The sequence below is a fragment of the Brachypodium distachyon genome, chromosome 4, assembly GCF_000005505.3.
Source record: "Brachypodium distachyon strain Bd21 chromosome 4, Brachypodium_distachyon_v3.0, whole genome shotgun sequence".
NCBI lineage: Eukaryota > Viridiplantae > Streptophyta > Magnoliopsida > Poales > Poaceae > Brachypodium > Brachypodium distachyon.
In genome coordinates this window covers 2,414,979-2,432,635 of record NC_016134.3, presented here as the reverse complement: position 1 = coordinate 2,432,635, position 17,657 = coordinate 2,414,979, and the positions used below count along the sequence as shown (strand labels likewise).

At 43.5% G+C, this 17,657-nt stretch overlaps 4 protein-coding genes across 4 annotated transcripts; all 4 read right to left on the bottom strand.

Moving 5' to 3' along the window:
• Positions 1-365: 365 nt before the first annotated feature.
• Positions 366-2,148, bottom strand: LOC100846049 (putative F-box/LRR-repeat protein At5g02930). The gene is made up of 3 exons (XM_010240580.3): positions 1,092-2,148; positions 870-1,004; positions 366-791 (listed from the first exon to the last, which is right to left on the bottom strand). Exons 1-3 carry the CDS (start codon positions 2,007-2,009, stop codon positions 756-758), a joined length of 1,089 nt encoding a protein of 362 aa, XP_010238882.1. The 5' UTR covers positions 2,010-2,148; the 3' UTR covers positions 366-755.
• A 1,424-nt stretch (positions 2,149-3,572) lies between these two features.
• On the bottom strand, positions 3,573-8,066 carry LOC100845744 (putative F-box/LRR-repeat protein At3g18150). The gene is made up of 3 exons (XM_010238792.3): positions 6,070-8,066; positions 5,679-5,815; positions 3,573-5,586 (listed from the first exon to the last, which is right to left on the bottom strand). The coding sequence occupies exons 1-2, from the start codon at positions 7,033-7,035 to the stop codon at positions 5,792-5,794; spliced, it is 990 nt and encodes a 329-aa protein (XP_010237094.1). The 5' UTR covers positions 7,036-8,066; the 3' UTR covers positions 3,573-5,586; positions 5,679-5,791.
• Positions 8,067-10,151: 2,085 nt separating this feature from the next.
• On the bottom strand, positions 10,152-12,175 carry LOC100845443 (putative FBD-associated F-box protein At3g50710; the record flags this gene model as incomplete). Its single annotated transcript, XM_014902243.2, has 3 exons — positions 10,152-10,892; positions 10,970-11,104; positions 11,192-12,175. Coding segments are annotated over 3 exons (1,470 nt in total), but the record flags the coding sequence as incomplete, so codon positions are not given.
• A 1,020-nt stretch (positions 12,176-13,195) lies between these two features.
• LOC100845137 (transcription factor bHLH139) lies at positions 13,196-15,020 on the bottom strand. The gene is made up of 5 exons (XM_003579167.4): positions 14,318-15,020; positions 13,990-14,214; positions 13,827-13,892; positions 13,664-13,729; positions 13,196-13,570 (listed from the first exon to the last, which is right to left on the bottom strand). Exons 1-5 carry the CDS (start codon positions 14,783-14,785, stop codon positions 13,490-13,492), a joined length of 906 nt encoding a protein of 301 aa, XP_003579215.1. The 5' UTR covers positions 14,786-15,020; the 3' UTR covers positions 13,196-13,489.
• Positions 15,021-17,657: the final 2,637 nt, after the last annotated feature.

Below are 17,657 nucleotides of genomic sequence, written 5' to 3'. Positions count from 1 at the left end.
TCAATGCCTTCCCTTTCCAATTTAGTGTTTTGAAAATTTGACAACTTTCGTTTACTTGGGATGCAGAGGATGAGGTTTCCCAAGGGTTCAGACTTCAGAGGTACATCAGCAGTAAAAGGCTACTTACTGATGGCGTCACTTCTCTTGGCCCGCTATTGCAGGCCTTCCTATACGTAAAATTATAGAAAAATTCGCTGAAAGCATTTTTAGTCCGACTGTAAAGCGTGCTAATTTTGCATGTACTTGTGCAACCAAACCAATACGGTCTCTCCATTTATCTTTCTAGTGTAATCCAAATAATTCTTCCATTTGGGAATCTGAAAGTATATTTTACTACCATTTCAGCAAAACGAGGCCAGCTTAGGGATGACTTAAGTGCCAAGTGAAGTGAAGATACATTTTCATACCGATCCATTCAGAGTTATGAAACACGACCATCGACAAATATGAATGGTTCAGTTACATCCAAATCATGGACATGATCGTTATGCCCAATACGGCGGACACACTCATCAGTTGTAAAATGGAACTGAGCAGCTCTTGAAGCCCTGTTATCTAGCTGAAGCTTCCTTTCTTGATGTGCCAAGAACTCCTCATTGTAATGCTTGTAAGAAACCTGAAATGTCATCAACTCTAGCATCCTCGCATTCAAGACAAAGAATGTGACAAAGTTAATCTCAGACTGAATGCCCCGATAATATCCCAACACTATTGTCTTGAGATTGATGTCAAAAGATTTGGTAGCATTCCGGTGTTTACGACGCCACACATTTTTTTTCACTACCACATGGCTGAAAAGAAGAGGAATAAGAAATGAATCACCCCTTTGAAAAGAGAAGTTAAACTTGAAATTAAGAATCAGCACCTACCTTAATGTACAACCTCTCCAAGCATGGAAAGCATCTCATCAAGTTAATAAGTATGTCCAGGTTAAGAGGGTGCATATCTATAGCTAAAACTTGGACAGTGCGCACCACCGTTGTTAGGCTATCAATGTGCAATCCCTTTATAAGCATGCAACAAAACATTAGAACACCTACGAGGGCAGAACATGGGCAATTTTATGGCACACAGAAATGCTGGTCAGTTACCTGAATAAGAACGGTGGAGTCAAAATTCCCAGATGAACGGCAAACCAGGGTCTCCAGTTTAGGCGCAGAGATTACTGATATGCGAAAGAGAAGACTATCAAGATGGAGCAATCTTTTCAGACAAGGAGCAATATCGATGATGAGCTCCCCAAACTTGAGTTCCCCAAAGTGGAGCTCACTTGGCCGAGGACGTCCAACAACCACACATATGCTTTCAAGACTGGAGTTGATCCGGACACAACGAAAGCCGAAGCACCTTTTAATCGTCAAGCATACGAGAGCTGGACACGAAGCAATCATGCGGTTCAGCGAACACTCGGAGACGAGGACATGTCGGAGTTCGAGCTGTTTAAGCAGTGGGAATTGAAGGCCCTGGACGGTGCTGTCAGGGAGGTTGCATTGCTTGATAGTGGCAACACGGAGGGTGGTGGAGAAGCGAGAGACCCCGCATCGTGGCAGCGGAAGATGAAGATAGTCGTGGCTGTACCATAAATCGAGCTCCTGGAGATTGTCGAGCGCAGCAGATTGGAGCCAGGCGTCAATGGTAGCAGCTTGGTCGACGAAGTGGGCGGGGACGCGGAAGCGGCGGACTGTGCCTCGGTGGGAGGAAAGGATGCGAGACACGAGACCACGGAGTTCATCTGCATCCCCATGGCCACGGCTACGGGCGACCAAGGCGCCGCAATCGATGTTGAGAGGGGCGGAGGAGCGCCAGATGTGGCGCCACCGGGAAGCCAGGATCTGGGTGCGGACGCCGTCGTCGATGGGGAGGAGGGAGACGATGTCGCCGAGGATGCCGTCCGGGAGGTCGCTGAGGCGGTCGACGCCGACGTATCTACGCACTCCGGCTGAGCGTGAGGCTGGCGCCAGCCTCCTCCTCTTGGGGATAAGTCTGCACGACCCAATTTCCATGGCCATCGGGGGGGTGCAGGAGCAGCTATCAGGGGGCTGGTGGGTGTTGGGGCTTGGGGAAGCACGGCGCCCTCGATCTTTGGCGGCTGGCGGCGAGCGTGATGGGGAAATAGGAGACGGCTGCCCTAAGCGGGAACTGAAGGAATAATCTGTATTTGTGATTCTATGTTTATTATCCGTTCATTATTGTTTTAATTAGAAGTATCCTCCCTGACATTGTGTAGAATAAGAATTAACATGGACAAAACATAACTGAATACCCGCCCGAGGAGCAAAGTGACCGACGAACCAAATGATATACTACTCCCTAAAAAGACTCATCGATCTACAAAATTACTACCGTTGTAACCTTGAACCTTCAGTAACTGCAGATTGCATAAAAACTTCCAAAATTACTCACCCTAAGGAAAACATTCGCATGCATGATAGCGGCAAACTCATCGGTCTTTGGATGAAATCATCCCCAAATGTTCAGACCAAGCCCAGTGTTCATCTCTTCATATGCGCCATATATCCACATTTCATATCACAGAACAATTTGGCTGATCTGAACCCACCTGAATTAAGCAAATACTTCACCTTAACCTGAATTTGCACGAATTTCAGCCTCCTCAAGCATGGTGCTCTAATCAACCTGCACAATCAACCCAAAAGCATTGTTGTTTCAGCCCCTGCATCTTAGCATATCATCCTGTTTCGGCAACTGAATCTTCACTGCATGTAGCTGTCCCCACCCACCTGTAGTTAGTGCCTTCAGTACAGCATCTAATCAGAAGCAAGTCACAATTTGTGGTCTCTTTCCCCGAACTTACTCACCTCATGTTAACCGGTGTTAGTAACATTTTTGTTCACGAGGGTCTGCAGTGTCTTCAGCCTGTCATTGATCGTTTCCCTTCTTTTCGGCACAAGAAAAGAACAGAATTAGTAGAATATTATTACAACATTCAGTAATAAAATGGTGATTTCTTCACAAAAAGATGGATTATAATTAATATGTAGAACCCTTGCATAGAGGCTCCTGAGAACCACTCCCTTTCCTGATGGAAACACTTGCCCCCGTTCGGTTTTATATAATTAAACAATCAAGCATCAAACGCTGACCAAACACGTATCACACTAGGGACTCCCCAAACCGTGGAAAAATCTGCAAGGCTAATTCTCCAAACAAATGGAGTAATAATTAACTAAAGCTAACCACATGCATCAGTTATCATGCACAGGTCCTGTGAATAGGATTTGCCTGAAGAGAAGTCCAAACAAATGGAGTAGTACTAATACAATGGAAGCATATGCAAGTGCATTCTTCTCCTAGAATGTTCTTCTGCTGAAAGTCAAAAGGTCTGCCTAACCCACAAATACATATGATTGTAATTTGTCACTTGGTTTCATATTAAGATATTGGAAAATAATAACGCGCCACAAATCCTGCGGAGCACAAGAAAAGTATGTCCTAATAATATCTATGCAATATTTTTGAGTAATCAATGATATATGCAATATGGATCCTGAACTTTACAGACCAAATGTTGCACAGAACAAGAACAAAAGACCAAGTTCCAGGATACAAGATAAAAAAAACTGAATTACCTCCTATGAATCATTAACTCGAAAGGACTAAATCCACTGGAAGATTCATAACACAAAGCAGAGGCAAAGACGGTACGGGTACACACTATCAAGAATCCAAGATAATATGAACTCTATAGAAAAGTTCAAGATCAAGACTAATTTAGTTTGGAGAAAACACACAATAAATGCATGGAAAACTCTCCGGAGAGTAAATTAAGAATGGATCAGTTAAATCCAAATCGTGGACAATGTTGATCTTCCGAGAATCATGGATGCATCTATCAGTTGTAAATTGAAATTGAGCACCTCTTGAAGCCTGGTTCTCTAGCTGAAGCTTCTCATGTTGTTCTTCCAGGAATTCCTTATTTTTGTTCCCTTCTCCAATTTTAAGTCTCATCAACTCAAGCACTTGGGTGTTGTGCCCCGATATAGTTCCAACACTATTGTATTAAAAAAGATTTCAAGACATCTGATCAGATTCTGGTGTTTACAATCCCTGTACACAAAACTACTAGTTAGAAGTGCCCCGATATAGGTCATCAACATGCAATCCCTTTTATCAAACAAACAAAAAACTTAGGTTGTGCGTGCATATTATATCTCTGTACACAAAACATCCCATGCTACAAAGAATTATTCTTGCTTGGAAAAGCACAGTGCCATGTAGATAAATTATTGTACCTACGGTAATATGATTTGGCTCAGGCATTGCTCTTAAAACTGTCAGGGTATAAACTTCAAAGTTGCAACTTTGCAAGCAACAAAAGACATGATTATTGAAGAAATCATCACAGGAAGAGTTGCACATCATGCTGAATTCAAGAAAAGTATATATTATAGCATATATCTTAGGCCTATTTTAAAAGGGTGGCCCAAAAAGTTAAATTGTTCGAGTATGTTGCTGGTGTACCTTTGAACCTTCAGTAACTGCCGATGGTCTATATAATCTCCTCTGCAACTTTGATTCCAAACAATTAAATCTTTGGCACATATATTGGAGTAGATACAACACGTAAGTTGAGGTTCAGTATAATACGAAGTCTAAATAAATAATTACAAACACGACACGAGAACCAATATTGGTTTGGAGAAAACACGAACTGAGACAGGCAAGAATAATTATTTAGAAGACCAAACAAACTTCTACATTTGAAGGGATCAGCTAAATCAACAAAAATGCGGGCAGGCTTGATAAACGAAACAAGACAACAGAGACAGCCATCAGTAACTTTTAGGATCAGAAGTTTAGAATCTAGAATGCATTCACTCTTCAGGTACTTTCAATTTTGTCAGTGCTTGGGTATCTCAGTTGAAAAAACTTTTAACAATTTGACTGAAAGCACAAAAAAATTAAAATGGCTGCCACAAACTTCAACAATAATGCCAAATAGTGGTAAGTAGATCGAAGTAAGGCATGCTTGTTCATCAAACAGAGGACTATATGGGATAGTTCAAGAATACAACAGGTTAATTTACAAATAATGTACATGCTGCGGCGGTGGCACAATACTCAAACAGTTTCCTCTTGGGACACAAACACTCCTGCAGCTAAGCTTAACCATTCCCAGCGGAAACTAATCAAGTTTCTTACACAAGGAACAATATGAAATTGGCTGATAGTCAAGAATAGCTCGAAAACGGAACAAGCCCGGTTTGAACATCAACATACGAATGGATCAGTTAAATCCAAATCATAGAAATCCTTGATATCCCCGCTACTACGAACGCATCTACCAGTTCTAAATTGAAACTGTGCACCTCTTGAAGCCCTGTTCTCTAGCTGAAGTTTCCTCCGCTGTTCTGCCAAGAACTTCTCGCTGTAGTTTCCCACTGCAATCTGAAGTGCCATCAACTCAAGGACTCGCGCATTGAATACAAAGAATGTAAGAAAGCTAACTTCTGACCGGGTGCCTCAATACCGCTCAAACACTATTGTCTTCAAACGGATGTCAAGACTTGGGATCAGATCCCGGTGCTTAAGGCGCCACCAATTGGTTACCCCCCATCCAGATGACTGTAAAAACATAAACAAATAAAAAAATAGCCACTTCAGAACAGAACTAGTCGAAAGAGCAGATGCACTATCTATTAATGAAGAATAATCACCTGAATGTATAACTTCTCCAAGCACGGAAAACATCTCATGAAGAAAACAACTTTATCAAGAACAAGAATACTCATATCGACAGCTAAAATCTGGACAGTGCGCGCCACCATTGCTAGGCCATCAACGTGCCATCCCTCTATCAAGCACACAAGAAAACATTAGGTTGTCTGCACAAATATACAATTTCAAGCATCTCATATATAGTCAATTGTGTCCAGACAAAGAGGATCATCTCTACCGCTAAAATCTTGTTAGTACGCACCGCCGTCGTTAGGCTATCAATATGTAATTCCTTTATATATAAGCATGCAACAAAACTCAAAACATCAGACCATCTACAAGGGCAGAACATGTGTAATTTCATCGCACACAAAAATGCAGGTCAGTTACCTGAATAGGCGCGGAGCCAACTCCGAATCTAGTGGAGGCCCATTGAGACAAGCAGCAGCGAAAGGTCTCCAGTTTAGGCGCGGAGATTACTGCTATATGCATGTCAAGGCAAGCATCCATTTGAAGATGGAGCAATCTTTTAAGGCAAGGTGCATTATCAACGACAAGTTCCACAACCTGGAGCTCGTTTGTACGAGAAATTCCGGTGCCCACGCCGATGCTTCTAAGGCTAAGCGAGTTGATCCGGACACAGCAAAAGCCAAAGATCCTTTCAATCATCAGGCACTCGAGAGCTGGACACGCAGCAATGATGTGGTGCATCGAATGCTCCGAGATGAGGACCTGTTTGAGTCCGAGCTGTTTAAGATGTGCGAACTGAAGGCCTTGGACGGTGCTGTCAGGAAGCTTGCAATGCGCGATGGTGGCGACACGGAGGGTCGTGGAGAACCGGAAAACGGCTGACCGTGGCAGTGGGAGATAGTCGGGAAGACGCTCGTTGGTGTGCCATAGATTGAGCTCCTGGAGATTGTCGAGGGCGGCAGATTGGAGCCAGGCTTCGACGGTAGCGGCTTGGTTGCTGAAGCGGAACGACGAGTGGACGCAGAAGCGGCGGCCGGTGCCTTGGTGAGAAGAAAGGATGCGCGATATGAGGCCGGCGAGTTCGTCATCTCGAAGGCCACGGCCGCGGCGACGGCGACGGCGGCGGGTGCGGGCGACCAAGGGGGCGCAGAAATCGAGGTTGAGAGGGGCGTAGCAGCGCCAGATACGGCGCCACCGGGACGCCAGGATCTGGGTGCGGGCGCCTTCGTCCAGGGGGAGGAGGGAGACGATTTCGCCGAGGATGACGTCGGGGAGGTCGCTGATGCGGTCGACGCCGACGAGTTCACCCACTCCTGTTGAGGGCGATACTGACGCCGGCCTGCTCCGCTTGGGAATAGGTCCGCACGGCCCCATTTCCATGGCCATGGGGACGAGGGCGCAGGCGCAGGCGCAGCAAGGGTTTGCTTCAGGCGAGGAGCTAGCTCAGTGTTGGGGGGAGCACGGCGCTAGGGAAATGTGGCGGCTAGCTGGCGGAGGAGGGGGAGGCTGGCGGTGTGGGTGTGGCGGCTGGCGGCGAGGTTGATGGGGAATGGGAGCCTGCTCTGCTGCTTGTGTTCGGGAAGAGGAAGGAAGAAGAAATTCTTTCAGTTGTTTCAGTTAGTTGATGGGGAATGGGGAGCCTGCTGCCTGCTTGTGCTCGGGAAGAGGACGGAAGAAGAAGAAGCGTGCACAGGGCCCCCAAATACTGTTAAGAATAACTATTAACCAAAGGACCACAATACTCCCGAAATACTGTATAAACAAAAATCTTTCAGTGGTTTTTTTAACTGCAAAATTATTTCAGTTTCTTTGCTAGTAGTTCACCATGTGATGATCCTGGCGCGATTGAATACTCTGTATCTCCATTAAAAAAATGATATTCTCTCCCAGCCATAATAAGTGTCTATGATTTAGTATAACTTTTTCTGATCTATAATAAATGTCTCAGATTTGAAAACGTATGTAATGAAAATGGCTATTAGATGAAAATCTGTAAATTCGTGGCGTTAACTGTTGGATCTGAAACATACAGCACAAATTAGAGGCGGGAAGCTCAGCAACAACTTAAATATCCTTTTACAGAGCTACCCCTCCTTGAATCATGCGTTATTTTCCTTTTATTCGGTTGCCTCCAGACCCTACCCAGTCCACCTGGCAAGTGCCTTGGTCCATGTTGGCACTGACTGGTGGGGTCCACCCGTTAAAAACAGCGTTAACTCGCCAGACAATCCATTAGGACCTATCTGCAATGTATTAGACTAATAACTGGTAAGATCTGCAAAAATTCCCTTCAACTGGCTTAGGGCACAAGACTGTCCTCAATGAGTGGTGGAAACTGCAATTTCCTACTCGCCTGACAGTCCATTAGGACCTATCTGTAATGCATTAGACTAATAACTGGTAAGATCTGCAAAAATTCCCTTCAACTGGCTTAGGGCACCAGACTGTCCTCAATGAGTGGTGGAAACTGCAATTTCCTACTCGCTCTGATCCAGGCGTCAACGGTAGCCGCTCTGTCGTTGATGTTGTACGGAAAGGAGCCACAGAGGCGGCGGCCGGTGCCTCGGCGGGAGGAAAGGATGTGCGATATGAGACCGGCAACTTCATCGGCATCGTTACGGCCAAGGCGACAGGTGTCCAAGACATCGCAATTGAGGTTGAGAGGGGCAGAGCAGCGCCAGATGTGGCGCCACTGGGAAGCCAGGATCCGGGTGCGGGCGCCTTGGTCGATGGGGAGGAGGGAGACGATGTCGCCAAGGATGCCGTCGGGGAGGTCGCTGATGCGGTCGACGTCGACGTATCCATCTGAGGGTGAGGCTGACGCCGGCCTCCTCCTCTTGGGAATACGTCTGCACGGCCCCGTTTCCATGGGCACGAGTCCCAGCTAGGGTTTGGTTCAAGCAAGGAGGCTCATCAGGGGCGAGGGAGCACGACACTAGGGAAATGCAGCGGCTAGCACACGACAGATTCAAAGCCTAAGGAGGAGGCGGCATGGATGGTGGCCGACGGCCGGCGGCTGGCGGCGAGCGTGTCGGGCAATGCGTGTGCGGTCGGGAAGAGGAAGGAAGAAGAAGTGTGCAGAGGCCGCTTCCTTCCCCTTCACCCGACTATTAACCAAAGGCCCAAAATACTGTGAAAAGGAAAGGGCCCAAACCGAAATCCTTTCAGAAAAATTGTTTCAGTTTCCTTGTTAGTTCACCATGTTTGACATTGGCGCAACTAATACCTCTCAAAACAAATGTATACAGTGTGAAATGAATATCATTAGATCTATACAAATGTATACAAATGTATACAGTGTGAAACATATTTTCATAACCACTTGATTTGCCATTGTATATGTCGATAATTTTGGTACTCCCTCCAATCCATATTAGTTGTTGAAATATTACGCGTATCTAGACGTTTTTTAGGCATAAATACATCCATGTTTGGACAAATTTGATACAATTAATATGAATCGGAGGGAGTATAATCTTCGGTCAACTTCAAAAAATTTGAGAGTCAACAAAAGTCATACGCCCTAAATTATGGAACGAAGGTAGTATAATATTATGTTTTTTTTTTGTGATCCTTTGTTTATTTTACTATTTATTACTAGGCGAGTAAGAATGAACCAAATGTCCTGAAAATAGTTTTTTTTAGGCTCCGTTGAATTCAGTCTTGAAAACAGAACGGAAGCTTAGCTCTACTAGGCGAGTACTCCGTTGAATTCAGTCTTCTTTGGTAGAAAGCTTAGCTCTACTACTGAAACGGGACAGTTTTGATTTGATTAATTCAGAACAGACTATTTATATAGAGTACATGTCAAGGCTAACTGCAGTAAGAGAGGCCACGTAAAATTATAGAAGTATTTTCAGATAGAATGTTTAATCCGGATGTAAAACTGTGTTGGTTTTGTATGTAATTTATGGTATCTAACCAATACGGTCTGCGATTCTTCCATTTTCTTTCTAGAGTAACCAAGTAATTCTTCCATTTTGGAATCTCAAAGTATATTGTAGTTCCACTTCAGAAAAACAAAGCAAGTTTATGGGTGAATTAAATGCCCATGTGAAGTGAAGATACATTTTCCTCACTAGGAAAAAAAAACTGAGTTTGTGACCAAGAAATATGCATCCTTTTCAAAAATCAAAGAAAGAAAGACGGTTTGGTCTGGGCTGGGTAATACAGTGCTAGTTTGAACGGGGTCTAAATTATAGTATAATGGTAATACAGTGCTAGTTTGACTCAAAAGCAGGATAAACCAAAATGACCACAATAGTCAATAAACAAGAACTATCTAATGGTAATAGCCAGTCCAAATCCTTGAGATTGTTTTATGTGTTATTGAGATTGTGCATCCCAAATCCCAATACTGGACATCAGTGTATCAAAAGTCCAGGAACTGAAGCTCATTACCTAGAATGCATCCACTCTTCAAGTATAACAATTTTGTCCACATTCATTCAGATTCAGGTACAATAAAAAACATGACTCAATGCACAGAAAACTAAAACGGCTGCAACCAACATGAAGCATAATATTGATCGATCACAGTTATAAAATACATTGGACGTTGATATCAATCATCTAGTCAAAGGTATGATCCTAAAAAAAGTCAAAATGAGCACCTTGAAAGATAATCTTCTGCGCCTGTAGCTGGCACTGTTGATCAGTCGTCTTACCATTTCATTGGGATTGTGCACGGCCACTTGTTTTGTAAATTCTGGAGAATAATACAAACTAATGACCCACATAGCTTTTTTTAAACGCAAAAGGTTCCGGGTAATACAAACTGAAAATACTGCAGACAAACGGAAACTACTCAAGTTTGGACTGGTGTCAACATGAGAACATTTGATAGGCAAGAATAGCTCTAAAACAGACCGAACCACGTGCTAACATCAACATCAAAATCTGAATGGATCTGTTAAATCCAAATCACCGGCACGTCCGATATACGGAATACCACGGACACATCGGTTACTTGTAAAATGGAACCGAGCGGCTCTTGAAGCCCTCTTATCTAGCTGAAGCTTCCTATATTGCTCTGCCAAGAACTCCACAGTGTAATGCTCAGAACAAACGTCAAATGTCATCAACTCTAGCACTCTCGCGTTCAAGACAAAGAATGTGACAAAGTTGATGTCAGACTGATTGCCCCCATAACTTTCCAACGCTATTGTCTTGAGACGGATGTCAAGGGATTTGATAACGTTCCGGTGTTTACGTTGCCACCAATTGTTTCCACTTACAAATGACTGAAAAAGACAGGAAATGAGAAATGAACAACCTCTGAAAACAGATGTTAAACTACAGATGAAGAACCAGTACCTACCTTAATGTACAACTTCTGCAGACATGGAAAGCATTTCATGAAGTCAATAATTGTGTCTAGACAAAGAGAATGCATCTCTACAGCTAAAATTTGGACAGTGCGCACCACTGTTGTTAGGCTATCAATGTGCAATCCCTTTATAAGCATGCAACAAAACATTAGACCATCTACAAGGGCAGAACATGTGTAATCTCATGGCGTACAAAAATGCATGTCAGTTACCTGAATGGCCGCGGAGCCAAACGAGAGTTTGGTGGAGGAGCGACTCACAGAAGAACAGCAGCTCAAGGTCTCCAGTTTAGGCGCGGAGATTACTGTTATATGCATGTCAAGGTGATAACACATTTCAAGATGGAGCAATCTCTTAAGACAAGGTGCATTATCAATGACGAGTTCCACAAACTGGAGCTCATGTGGGTGAGGGTGGTCAGTGCTCACACCGATGCTTCTAAGACTAAGGGAATTGATCCGGACGCAAGCAAAACCTAAGCTCCTTTCAATCATCAAGCACTCGAGATCTGGACACGCAGCAATCATGTGGTGCAGCGAATCCTCCATGATGATGATATCTTTGAATCCGAGCTGTTTAAGTTGTGGGAATTGAAGGCCTTGGACGGCGCTGTCACGGAGGTTACAATTTGCGATGGTGACAACACGGACGGTGGCGGAGAAGCGAAAGACGGCGGGTGGCAGCGGAACATAGTCGTAAAGATAGGTGTGGGTGCACCATAAATCGAGCTCCTGGAGATTGTCGAGGGCAGCAGATTGGAGCCAGGCTTCAATGGTAGCAGCTCGGTCAGAGTGGCGCGACGAGGGGACGTGGAAGCGGCGGCCGGTGCCTTGGTGAGAAGAAAGGATGGACGGTATGAGACCGACGAGTTCATCTTCAGCCTCACGGCCGCCGCCACGGGCGACCAAGGTACAGCAATCGAGGTTGAGAGGGGCGGAGCAGCGCCAGATGTGGCGCCACCTGCGCTTGAGGATCTGGGTGCGGGCTCCTTCGGCGGTGGGGAGCAACGAGACGATGTCGCCGAGGATGCCGTCGGGGAGGTCGCTGATGCGGTCGACGCCGGCGTATTCACGCCCTTCGGTTGAGGGCGCCGCGGACGCTGTCCTCCACCTCTCCGGAGTATATCTGCAAGGTCCTAGTTCCACCGCCCCAGGCACAGCTAGGGTTTGCTTCGGGGCCTCAGGCAAGGAGAGTAGTCAGTGTTGGGGCTTGGGGGAGCGCACGGCGCTAGGGGGAAAATGTTGCGGCTAGGACTTGGCAGATCTGCGGCATTGGAGGGGCTGGCGGCGAGCTAGTGTGGTGGGGAATGGGAGACTGCTGTCCGTTGTGGACTGGTCGGGAACTACCGAAGGAAGAAGAAGAAGAAGAAGACGACGACCGTATTGGGCTAGAACAGAGGCCCATTACCTGACTATTAACCAAACGCCCGGCCCAAGACAAAATAATTCTTTCAGTTTTTTTTAACAGCAACATTCTTTCAGTCTCTTTGTTAGTTTACCACGTTTGATCTTTGCACGATTTAGTACACTGTACTGTTGCTCTCAAAAAAAAAGTACACTGTACTGTATCTCTCAAGAAAAAAGTATAATAATCCGTGTTTTTGATTCTATGTTTATTCTACTGTTTATATTGTTTTAGAAAATATCCTCCCTGACATTGTATAGACTAGTAAGAATGAACATGGACAAAACACAGTTGAGAACCCGCCCAAGGAGCAAAGTGATCGGGCATTGATTTTCGTGGTGAGTAAGAATGAACCAAATGCTCTAGAAAAGAGTGTTTTCGTTTGACAGGGCATAAAAAAGAGTTGGGGAAATAGTCCGCGAGTTAACCTAGAGAAACACTTAAATATTCGAAAAATAGATCATTTCCATTTCTTTTCCGTAGGTACGAACTTTTTCGTGAGGCAAAAATAAGTTAACGGAGCTAAGCTTCTAAGCATATATCTATAAGGGCGGCGTATATCTATATGACTAGAAAATGGCGATGGAACAGAGGAGTGGAGCGGTTGGAACAGAGGAGGGGCTCTTGAATTGTATGGAACTCTGGAACGGCCTTGTTCACCTTGGTTTGGTTCTGGTTTTTTCTTTGCCACATGGAAACTGACTGGTGGGTCCGAGCGGTCAGATTCGCCAGCAAATGCTTCCAAATTTAGGGTTCGAAATATTCAAGCTGCAGCTTTGCAAGCCACAACGACAAAAGGATTATTGAAGACATCACAAGATAAGAAATAATTTTATTTGCTCAAAAGAGAACAAATTCAAATTTACAACTTTCTGAGGCATTGCATCTCATGCTAAATTCGAGAAAAATGTATATTATAGCTAAATCTTGTACTCACAAGTTCGAGTATGCTACTGCTAGACCTATGAACCTCGAGTATCTGCCGATGATCTGTTTGACAACTTCCAAATTGGCTCATCGTAAGAAAAAAACATCACATGGTTAGTGGCAAACTCATCGATCTTAAGCAAAAGCTGCACTCCGAGCTCGATATCACAAAATCCTCCCTACATGTTCAGATCAAGCCCAATGTTCATCCCGTTGTATGCTAGCGGCGCATACATCCACATATCATCAGAGCTCAAGACCTGCAAATTTGGAGAAGTTTTCGTCAATGACATGTCGACGAAGAACAGTATGGATGATCTGAACTCGGCCAACTAAATTATGCAAATCCTCACCTTGATCTGAAGCTGCAGGAACTTCACGTAGTGGACTGCCTCCTCAAGCATGGTGCTCATATCTACCTGTAAGATGAAGAATTGCATTGTTGTTTTAGACACTAGACCTTCGCATTTCATTTTTGTTAACTGATGGCAGTTGCATTTCTGTTCAGAAGCATACTTTGGTTCCATTGGGCACAAGGGTCTGCAGTGTCTTCAGTCTCTCATTGATCCTTTCCCTCCTTTTCTGCTTAAGTAAAGAGCGTCATTAGTATGTTTCACATTAAGCTATGGAAAATATTATCTTCTTCAGATGCAAAAGATATTATAGTTCGTAGAAGTACCCTTGCATAGAGGCTCTGGGGATCAGTTGATGCGCCACGGGCAGCCCGAGCCTTGCCTTTCGGACAAACACCGGTATCTGCAGATTCTTGAGAAGCGTTTGAGTCATCATCAGAGGTGCAGCAGCTCGCTGTGCTTCCATTCCTGGTGGCAACAGCAACCTCCCATCCGCTTTGCTTGGTCTTCTTTGTTCGCTTCGGTTCAGCCTTTCTGGCGAATTTCTGGCCCTGCATTAATCCAAAATTCAATCAGCATTTTTTACATTAGGAATATGAACAGGTGTTTGAAAATAGTTGGTGAACAGAATGGTCAGTCAGCGTCAGGACTTACTCTTGCTTGGCAGTCGATTCCTTCTTCTGCCGAGGAGTGCTTTCGCTTGTTAGTAGGACCGACCGAAGTGAGATCCTCGCAGCTCGACTCACCATTCCCACGTAAATCAAGGGAAAGATTTGGTGTCATATTCAGAAACTCAGTTGCATCTTGCTCCTGGACCAAGTTCAGGTCATTTGGTGCAATGCAGGAGCTCAGGTCCAGGGACTCACTTGAATCACCCAAATAGTAGCCCATACACTCGGATGGAACAGCAAGACTACTAGCATTGCTTTCACTACTTGTATTAAGATTACAGTCATAGTAGGATGGGTCAGAAGCCTGGTACCAAGGCAGATCCTGATGGCCTTCCTCAAGATGGGAGGGGAAGGCGCCTAGCAGCTGCGACATGATCTCTGATTCCTCGCCTTGCGACGGGAAGTCAAACATGGTCCAGCCAGCCTCAGAAATCAGCCCTCCAGCCTCCATTGAGATGTGAATTTGTGACTTGGAGGTGAGGGGTGACCTGGGGAGTGTGGTTTGGTCTGTTTGCTGAGTTGCTGTTGAAGGTTGAAGACAAATGCACAACAGTTGTGGTGCTTTTATACTGTTCAGAACTCTGAAAGGTTGCAGGGGACATCATCTCAGAACCATAAAAAAATGCGACCATAATTAAATAAGTGACAGTCAATGGCTGGGATGAAGTGTATGGTGATAAGTTAACTCTTAGCAATAACCAAGGTGACAAGTTTAGACAGATTCAACTGCTGGTTGGTAGGCAAGACAGTGACTTGTCCAAGATTACGGTGATGTGGCATGTCTGTGAAGGACTACTCAATGATCGGAGACATTTTACTAATCATTGGTTCATTATTCATGAGGACAGCCAAAGGAAGTCTATGATCTTTGAACCGGAATAGCAAGAGTTTACCTCAGAATAGAATAGAATAGAAAGACGAAGACAACTATGTACGCATGCTGGTTTTCTTGAAAAAAATATGTACTTGTGTTGGTTAGAGAGATGGAATACAGAAAACTAGGATATGCAAAGCAAAGACAGGCCTGCACGAACATAGGAAGGAATCTGAACATTCTTAAGAACTCAAAAAGGATATGAAATCACACCCCCACAGATGTCAAGGCGTTCGCCTTCTTCAAAGTACAGATGTTGGTCTTGCAGACATCTCACACCTTGTGCCCGCAGCAGCAACATTGGCATTCATCACTTGCAAAACTGCAAAGGCTGGTTAAATATTAATATGGTAAATCTTTCAAGATTCTACCATGTTAACATTGAAAACACAATAATCACATCAATATAGTGAATTTATTTTAACTTACTTACCTTACAATGAAACCTCTTGTGCCTACAGCATCAAACAACACAGTGAAATAAATATTACTTCCTCTGTTCCATAAAGATTGGCATGGATTTAAACTAGAGATAGTTCAAAACTGTGCCAATCTTTATGAAACGGAGGGAGTACTAAAGAATGAGAAAAAAATATTCCATATGTTGTCATCACCTGATTTTTCAATTCTAACCTGTCTGAAGGTCAACAGGGAAACATCACAACAAGACTACCAAAAAGCTTGCAGAGAACACAATTAGATCCTAAATTCAGATTATAGCACGTTTTAATAATCAATGTGCATGTGCTTCATCAAAATGGATGCCACAACATATGTCTCCATTTAAGTGTCAAGTTTGCATAACACCCGACATGGAGATCTGATCCTGATATCCTCATCGGTGGGCAGTGATCTGCATATCTATCTAGTAATCAATAGCTGCACATGACTCAGATCCACCGCAATGCACAAATCAGCTGTACTTCTGTCATGTCCTGAAAAAGGATTGCCTGCCTCTCATTGGTAAACAAGAACAGCTAAGATGCTGGCAAGGAAATTGATTCAAAGGGAACAATGAGAGGTTTGTTTATGGCCCATGATCCTTAACCTTTAGCTGTATGAAAGAAGCAAAGTTGCCTCCGATGTTACGCGGCAAAATTGCATGTATATGCATTATTGAAGACCTAAACATGCAATCAGATATCATTAACTGAGCATATATGATAACTTGATTAAGATCATTACCATACATGCGGATATATTTTCTGACTCTGGAAAGTCAACTTCATAGCGTGGGAAAGCAAAATTGCTTAAGAGATTACTACCTTTCGAATTCCCTAAAAGACATTCTCCCCTTAGTGTTTCTTAGCTTATAAATCAAATGCACAAGCTGGCACTAATAAACTATGTTGAGGAATAGCCTTCCCCTGCTATGCTTTCTCTGAAGAACAGCTGTATTTTAAGATGAGCATAGTTGCTTGAAAAGATAAATAAAATTCTAGATCTAATAATATATCTAGCATGTTTCTTTTTTACTTTCTGAAAGTAATATTGTAATGTTGAGTTTTTGACATTATCATTAAGCTCAAGAGCATGTTAGTTGTTAGTTTGTACACCTTCTCATAGTAAATATGTATGAGCAGTGAATTCTGGGAAGGTGGGGGTAACTTACCATGTCAACATCAAGTGATCACAATCCACAGGATTCTAAGTCACTGGATATATTACTAAAAATAAAAGCAAAAGTAAGAACAGAAGAGTTGTGATATTTTCTGTCACTTTCAGTTGACAATAGTAATGCAATATTGTTTAGACTTCATTGATTTATATTGATCGACTTCTCAGAAGTCAATATGTGTAAATCATAAATCAAGTTCTAGAAGACCTTCAATACTAATGCAATATTTTTTATAAAGTTAATATCAGGGAGAGAAAAAAAAAGGCACTGTTCTTATGTGTAAAATACTAACTAGTAAAAGTTCATCTAAACTAGTCAAACCCAGATGTTGTGCTGAACTAAGGAGCTTCCAAAAAAAAATACATGCATTGGCATCCCAAGAACATCTCAGATACAAGTAGAAAAGCACTTCAAATACAATTTCCGTTCAGCTCTAAGGCATTTACTGAAAACTTATTTTACCAAAACCATGTACATATGAAAGTATGAAACTAAATTCAAAGGGAAAGCAACATGCATACAGACTTCAGTTATCTGGAGTTTCACTAGTGTCGTCTGCCCCACTCTGCTGCAATTCTGCTAATAGAATGCTACTACTGGGTGATACAAGTTTCTATGTTCATGACTATTTGATTTACTAAAGTATTTTTAATCCATCCTCTATTATAACTCAAATCGGAAGGTAACCATTTTGGGTTCAGCAAGCATGCTGGCAAGAACTCCTGGTTGATCTCAGCACATAAATCCCATCCTTGTCACTACAGAAAAATATGAGAGAGAAAATAAAACATGTATGAAGACACAAGAGGTTACAAAGAGATAAGAGAGAAT

Coding starts and splice junctions, on each gene's coding strand:
- LOC100846049 (XM_010240580.3), bottom strand. CDS start 2,009: ATGGCCATGGAAATTGGGTCGTGCAGACTTATCCCCAAGAGGAGGAGG. Junction 1,005..1,091: donor ACTCCACCGTTCTTATTCAG/GTAACTGACCAG, acceptor ATGCTTATAAAG/GGATTGCACATTGATAGCCT. Junction 792..869: donor TGGAGAGGTTGTACATTAAG/GTAGGTGCTGAT, acceptor TCTTCTTTTCAG/CCATGTGGTAGTGAAAAAAA.
- LOC100845744 (XM_010238792.3), bottom strand. CDS start 7,035: ATGGCCATGGAAATGGGGCCGTGCGGACCTATTCCCAAGCGGAGCAGG. Junction 5,816..6,069: donor TTGGCTCCGCGCCTATTCAG/GTAACTGACCTG, acceptor TGTGCTTGATAG/AGGGATGGCACGTTGATGGC.
- LOC100845137 (XM_003579167.4), bottom strand. CDS start 14,785: ATGGAGGCTGGAGGGCTGATTTCTGAGGCTGGCTGGACCATGTTTGAC. Junction 13,893..13,989: donor CCCAGAGCCTCTATGCAAGG/GTACTTCTACGA, acceptor TTACTTAAGCAG/AAAAGGAGGGAAAGGATCAA. Junction 13,571..13,663: donor TCCTGCAGCTTCAGATCAAG/GTGAGGATTTGC, acceptor CCAAATTTGCAG/GTCTTGAGCTCTGATGATAT.